The sequence below is a fragment of the Hyposmocoma kahamanoa genome, unplaced genomic scaffold, assembly GCF_003589595.1.
Source record: "Hyposmocoma kahamanoa isolate Upper Pololo Valley unplaced genomic scaffold, ASM358959v1 78, whole genome shotgun sequence".
NCBI classification, from domain to species: Eukaryota; Metazoa; Arthropoda; class Insecta; order Lepidoptera; family Cosmopterigidae; genus Hyposmocoma; species Hyposmocoma kahamanoa.
This window is the reverse complement of record NW_020653945.1, coordinates 7,278,178-7,285,986: the sequence shown is the minus strand read 5'-3', so window position 1 is coordinate 7,285,986 and position 7,809 is coordinate 7,278,178. Positions and strand designations below refer to the sequence as shown.

The 7,809-nt window shown below is 37.0% G+C and overlaps 1 protein-coding gene across 1 annotated transcript in view; it reads left to right on the top strand.

The window, feature by feature from the left end:
* The first annotated feature begins 2,163 nt into the window (after window positions 1-2,163).
* The window catches only part of LOC113233296 (GTPase-activating Rap/Ran-GAP domain-like protein 3), a 60,544-nt gene continuing 54,898 nt past the window's right edge, over window positions 2,164-7,809 (top strand). Inside the window, exons 1-2 of the mRNA XM_026468366.1 lie at window positions 2,164-2,245; window positions 3,507-3,640. Coding sequence (XP_026324151.1) covers window positions 2,164-2,245; window positions 3,507-3,640 — 216 coding nt within the window. The remainder of the gene's footprint in view (window positions 2,246-3,506; window positions 3,641-7,809) is intronic.

Here is a 7,809-nt window from a genome sequence, read left to right as displayed (position 1 = left end):
TCCTTTGTTACGCACGCTTATTTAATAAAATAAGGTTAGCATTATATTTTTATACTGTATATTACGTGCTTGCTGAATGTATTCTCTCGTATGGTCTAAGTAATTATGGGCGTACACTTACGTCTTATCTACAACAAATTAAGCAACTACAAATAAAGTAATCGAAGTTGTTAGTGGATATAAATGCTACTTGGTTTGCACAGCACTGATTTTCAGCCAGAACCTCCCTAGCAGGAGCTACGGTCTCACTTTTATGTGTGTTTATATCTCTTCTATGTCTTCGTCAACACAATGTTACCCACAACTTGAAAGATTTAATCGGAACAATAAATTACTGTATACTATGGTAAACATTGTTTGAAACACGACATGTTGCTAACAATTCGCTCCATTTATGCTCGCGTGACAACTTTTGCTTTAGTTTAGTGGCCGTGCTTCTATTTCCTCGATAATTGAAGTCCACATAATTGTTAGGAAAAGCAAGCGACCTAACTTTTGATGCGGAGTTGCCAGAGAGCCACATCAACTGCCTGGTTTTAAACTAGGGAATTCCCCGTACTATGACTACCAGGGCAACGGAATTCACTCTGGGGAACTTCCCAGAAAAGTCAATTTAGAAAAGTTCATTTCCTAAATTGATCTTGCCGGGAGTCGAACCCGAGATCTTCTCATCCAGTGGCCACAATGAAAACCGTCGTTGGGCCACCGAAATCGTCGTTATATGCGATTTAGACCCGAAAAATTAGTTTCCTTATTTTATTTTCATTAGATTTTAATCAGATCTCACACACTCAGATCTAAAACTGCGAAATACACATCATTAGAAACTGTTTCTAAATGTGTGAGTAATAGGCTTATTAAAAAAAAAGGAAAGTATGTATTTAAGGCGATCTCTCACGGTCTGTGATTTTTCCGATCACCTCACACGAGCTCGAACCCATAGACTAATTTATAATCATGGAGACTCGCACCTGCGCACCTATATCTATGTACGCACCATAGGGAGAGGCACATCCGCGATAACGCGGTTGCGTCCGTAGTGAGGCAACGAGTTGTCTCTCTGTAATTGGTTAATTATTAGCTGGTGTGTGCCTGGCCGTGCTCACCGGCAGTGCCAGAAATTCTCTAATATGACAGACCATAAGAGACCGACTTTACATCGCCATCACAATTCCGAATTGCGTTACTCCAACTGTCAAATTATGCATTATGTACCCATATGTCTACCAGGGATGTTTTTATTAAATATAACTCATAAAATTCCACAACGATTTAGCTAAGCAGATTGTATATTTTCATGCAGATTGATTCATGTGTTAATAAATATCACAAAATTATTGAAATACTATTTTATTACAATACCAAAGAAATTAGAAAGCTCATGTAGATAGATTCATTAAGGTGTACATTTTTTTAAATAAATAAAATTAGCATACACTGATGTAAAAAAAAACTGCATCAGCAGCAACCCTACCTATACAAAAATACATAAGCAACAAAATTGTTACATAATACCTCGCAACCGTGATTTGTTCCAAAGAATTTCAATTTGTGGGAATCAAGCCATTGAAAAGCAGGGTAAAGACCTTGGTTTATTAAAATGTGATCTAAAAAGCAATTTTGAAGCAATAACTCAATCAATCGTAATGAAACCTTTGAGTTTGAATGTTATTTAACATTTTTTGATCGTCTTTGTACGAATGATGTCGCTTTGAATTTATTATACAGGGTGTAAATTTGAGAAGGGGCAGAAAGTCCAACCTTAATCGTTGTAGTTACAGGAATACGGTTCTAGAAGACTATTGAATTTGAATGAAATGAAGATATTTTGATTTGCATTCACAGATTTTGAAAAAATGGTACAGTCAGCAAAATAAATGACAATTAAAAAAAAAATTATGCCATTCGATCCGGTTTCTGGTAAAGATCAATAGTCTCTATGAGACCAACTGTGGTAAGAGTACTCGAAATGTCAGAAATCGCAAAAAACTTCTTACCATACATTTTGTAGGGACATATTTAATAATCAGTTATTCTAGGTAGTTAAGGAAACTATCAAATTGACAACGTATTATGTATTTCAAAATAAAAACAATAACAAAAAGGAAAATAACATAAAAAAATTATGATAGTAAGTGCTCGAATTGATTGCCGCCTTGACAGATGCATCGATTCGCTCTCTTCCGCAAAGAGCAAGTAGCGGCTGAAATTTTACTCGGATGGATTCCATTGAAAATTGCTGCAAGTGCGTCTTTCAATTATTGAACACTGTTGTATTTTTTTATAAATTTCATTTTTTACATAGACCCAAAGAAAGGGGCGTCAGTTCAGTACTGCGCGGTGGCCATTTGATAGGACCATGTGTTCCAATTCATTTGTTTACAAATTCGAAAACATTTTGATTAAAAATCGTAATAAAAGTGACAATTCTCTATTAACAAAACAAAACAAAGCTGTTCCAAATTTAAACATAATGATATGATTAAAATTTGGTTTAACTTAATTGTTATTTGTAGAGTAGTGGCCAGTTTCTTTTCTAACAAAAAGTTTTCATTGAAAATGTGTGGTAAAAAGGTTTTTGCGATTTCTGACATATCGAGTACTCTTACCTCCTTAGACTATGGAAACCAAAGCTTATCTCAGTTTGTACCATAGAGATTATTGATCCTTACCAGAGACCGGATCGAGTGGCATAAAAAAAGTTTTGTAAAAATTGCCTTTTATTTTGCTCTACCAGTTTTTTCAAAATCTATAAATGCCAATCAAAATATCGTCAAAATTCATGGATAGTCTTTTAGAACCGTTTTCCAGTAACTACAACGATTAAGGTAAGTGGCCTTGCTGCCCCGTCTCAAATTTACACCCTGTATATGTATATATTTTTTTTATAATACCAATTGCAGGGACGGATAAGTCGTGCGCCTGGGGGTAAGCGACACGCCTATCCATAACAGTTGCAGTGCCACTCAGAGCTTTAAATCGCAAATATCTTAGAGGCATTACCACTACGCCCATCATCCTGAGACGTAAATTGACAAGGTGCCTGTAATTTCACCAGCTCCCTTACCCATCCAAATTGGAACCCAGTAATGCTCAGCACTGCTTGGCGGCAGAAATAAGTAAGGTGGCAGTACTTCTCTGGACGTACTCTTCCACAAGGAGCTCTACAGCTACTAAAATTATTCGGTAAAATTGTAGATGTCTTATCGTATACAACAACTATGTAATTATAATAAAGTGTTAGACAAGCACTTGAATAACGCGATCTCAAACTTATAAATTCCTTGTACTACGAGTACCAGATTAATAAAGAGGGTAGAACCAAATTTAAAAAAGTACACTCCTCAAATTGTTTCTGCCGGGAATCGAACCTGTGACACGTATAACGCCCATAATTTGTGGGGGTGGAGAGCTAGAAGGTCGAAAGGCATGCAATCAAAGAATGGGGAATGATAAAATATAACAATAAATTTAGACCAAAAGAACCTGAGAGTGTTATTATGTAGGTCAGTCGAGTGGGTTGCACGGAGTTGCGGGCCTCCGCCCTCCAAGCTTGAAGACCGAGGGCAGAAGTGCAGAAACAGAGCGCAGCGGGTTCGGCACGGAGGCGGAGAATGGAGAGGCTCTCGCAGAAACAACGGTGGTTATACAGCACTGACTTCGGAGAGCCGGAGAGTTGCACTAACAGTAGCGGCCACCCAGCACTGGCTTCAGTTGTTCCTGGGGCGAGGCTGAGCCCGTAGTCAGGGGCTCCACACTCGGAGGGCGAAAGGCTCAGTCTAGGCAGGCAGAACGCTATGGTGAAGAGCTGGTTTAGGTTAACGAGAACCTTGGACGTCAGCTCAGGCAGACGCGTAAGTGCGGCAGGAGTCACTCCAGGCTTAAAAAATATGAGGCTTCATATACTTCGTCCTGAAGACCAGATAGCTCGACGGTCGGTATAGGAATGATGAGCGAATGGTAGAGCGAGAAAGTGCATCGAAATTCGGATAGTCCATTTTGAATTTGAAATGAGCAGCCACAGTGAAAACAGCCAGGAGCGGAAATGCTTCTACTGCTAAGATTGCATATCAAAAGAAGAGTAATTTATAGGATAATGGAAGAATAGATTGTAGAGGGGTAACATATCTGTCAATCAATGTCAACATATAAAAATATTAAATCCGAAACAAATATGTTTCAAAATGAAATTTATGAAATAGTAGGTATTTAGAATTGGAGATTCGAATAGCAAAATTCGGAGATACTATCAGTACGCTAGATATGCCAAGGTCGGGAGATCAAACATGAAAAGTGAGTAAATTGTCAAACTGCGAGAAATAGCTTACAATAGAAAATTGAAGTAATTTAGACAGTAATATAATTATTAGTTGGGACTCTTTCAGGAATCAGGAAAAGCAAGGGCGTTTCCTAGAAAACGTATAATGAGAGAAATGACTTTGGTAGGAATCCACACTACAAGTTCTAACTGCCAGATCGCGCAAAATTAGTAATTTCGCACGACTCAAGGAAGAATGGCATAACTGAAGTTACGTCAAAAATGTTTATTGCTCCATTGGATACAAAAAAATATAACCCACATCCTGTTCAATTCTTGTAACTTTATCGACAACATTAGTCGATAGAGTTAGAAGAATTGGACAGGCTACACATTTTTGACGTAACTTCACTTACGTCATTCGTCCATGAGGGGTGCGATTTGCATATCACTGACACCTGTGCCCAAGCTCAATACCAGGATCTTTGCTAAGTAGGTAGTACATTTATAGGGTTGCGTTAATCAGTCTGCTTTTGTCTTTTCAAATTTGCATTGATTGCTTTTTCTGTAAGGTAAATATTCGCTAGGGCAAAATCTACGTTTCATATGATTTATCGATCCATAGCAACGGTGATATTATTTCACATTATCTCGGATATTGAAAACTTTATTAACTGTATAAGAACAGATACTACAATATCAATAGGCAGCAAAGTTGTATGGTGATTGACGACCGATGGGAAGTCTACAAAACGGTTTATTACAGGGTTAATGATACACTGATTCCTGTTTACGATATTCACTTTTGTCCATTATTTTTAGTTGTAGCCGATACTATAAATAGGTCCTATGGCTATTTTGGTCGTTAAGGGTTAATAACGTATCAGATTTATGTGAAGATTTTATTACTATGAGTACTACTAGATATATGTATATAATACGAAGGGGAAAACGGTATACAAGTAGCGTAAAACAATGTTTAGGTAAATTCATGAAACTTGAAGTGATAATTATGTATCTATTCCATGCTTCAATTCCGGTTTTTTTCTCCTTCACTGTTCATGCGGTCAGACTTTGGAACGCACTTCCCATTAGGGCGCGTTCCTACCATGTCGTGACGACAGATTGTCGTACAGTGTCGTGGCTTGTATATTTAAATGAAGTTGTTCACTTATAGCACGACACGATTAACTGTCGTTCACGATTTTTTATCGTTACAACGACAAACTGTCGTCACAATGGGAACAGCTAGAACGACAGTCGTCGGACGATAAAAACGTGACGACAGATTGTCGCAGCTCCTGTTGTCGTCACATTTTATTTATCGCTGTCCGCACATATTCCGCTCCCTGCCCTCCCCTGTCGTACCCCGCGCCCTCTGCTCGCTTTGCAGTAGCGTTGGGTCGTAGCCAGAGATGGGCAAGGAGGCTGTCGTGAAACGATGAATTGTCGTCACGATCTAGTGGGAACAGCTAGTCACGACAGTCGTTCAACGATAAAAAATCGTCCAAGACAGATAGTCGTGATATGGGAACAGGCTAGACACGACAATCGTCCAACGATAATAAAACGTGACGACTTAGTGGAAACGCGCCCTTACTGTTCATGATAGTAAATCCGTAACAATTTTCAAAATGAAAGTTAAGGAGCACTATTTATCGACTGTTCTATCCATTTTATAGGTATTATTACGAAATATGTATTTATCTTAAGTACTCATTATAAGTATCTAAGTACGTTATACTACTTATTATAAGTTTTAATAATTTAATATTCTTCATATTGTTTTTTTTATTACAAAATTGTTGTTTTGTTGAGCACGAAAACCCGTTATTATAATTATTGTCTCCTGTATTTAGGTCTGCGGGAAGAAATTTCTGTTACATATAAGCAGTACCTTTTCTTTGTGTTTTCCGTGTTACTACCTTTTCTTTGTGTTTTCCGTGTTACTAAATGTGTTTTTGTTTTTTCTGTACAATAAATGATTGAATCTCTATCTATTCAGTACATATAATTCTATTCAGTACATATAAATACATAGTCTCACGTAGAAAAAAGGCGTGATTTTAATAGCAGTAGAATTACTGCCACCTTACATATTTCTGCCGCCATGCAGTAATGTCTGCGTTACCGTGCTTCGATTTTGAAGGGTAAGGGTGCTGGTGAAATTACTGGCACATAGGATTTGTCAACTTATGTCTCACGGGCGCAGAGGCGGTGCCCTTCAAAACTTTATGATTATTGCTCTGAGTGGTACTGCAACTATTACGGACAGGAGCTTACCACTAGCTTACCACCAGGCGCTAGACTTGTTCATCCTGTCCCTTGGTATCTTAAAAAAAAAGATTTGGTTGGTAGAGGGACTCGACTAGGTTGGATGTGCTGTGGTCAGCCATCTTGTGTTTAAGTGAGCCAGTGTTATGAAATGCTGTTACATATAGCACTGCTATTACAATATTGTTGTAACTCAAAATATGTGACATTAAAGATTATAATATTGCTGAACGTAAAATTTGATTCTCTACACGTCAATAAAATCGTCCTTTAAATATTGTAAGAAACAATTAAAATAAATCTACTTAATTCAAAATGAGACAAACTTTTTGCGAACTAGTTCTAGATAAAATAGTCTTAATAAATAAGTTTCTAAAAAATATTAAGTTATTTTTTCCTTTTATTTGGCAAGTAGGAAATTGTTTAAATGTCTGTAATAAATAAAGTTTAACCTATATATTACAGACATTTAAACAATTTCCTACTATACATACTATACTAATAATATTTCGCTGCAAGTAATTTGTTTTTCATCGATTCTCCAAAAATACACTTTTTGAGTTAATACACTATTGTATTAACAGTGGGATATGTTGAATGACAAAGGTTCTCTACACTTACGAAGGAATACTGCATTGTGTATTATTATTAACAGCTCAGAATAGACAGAATAGGAAATAGTGCAAAAACTATGCACTCCTCGTTGATATCCTGTCGAGTTCAGTGATGGCTAGTGTGTTCGTATGTGATACATGAACAAAAACGATAATTAAATACTCGTGGACACATCATTTTCAGTATTAATTGTCCTCAGTTTGAAAAATGTTTAATTTATCAAAAACTATATTATGCAATAGTTTGTTATAATTATTAATACAAAGGTCGGACACTCAGAAAAAATTCCTTCGATCCGGTCGGATTCGAACCGAGGTCTTCTTGCATACCGTGGCAGGCGCTATACCAACTAAGCCACGGAACAAAAAAACGGACCTCACGAATTTTTCTATGTGCTTGCGTCGTGTCTTTGTATTTGGTTTTTCAACGACTTTTTAATCGTAGCGCCATCTATGAGAAATCTATGAAAGATTTATCACCCAGTTAGTACCGTTACAGCTACCAGTCCTGTCGAGAGATGTCGCTGTTCACTGTATTAATTAAATTTTTATTGAATTGATATTCAATTATTTTTTGTGAAATTACTCCACTAGTTTGTTATAATTATTAATACAAAGATGAACACTCAGAAGAAATTCCTTCGATCCGGTCGGATTCGAACC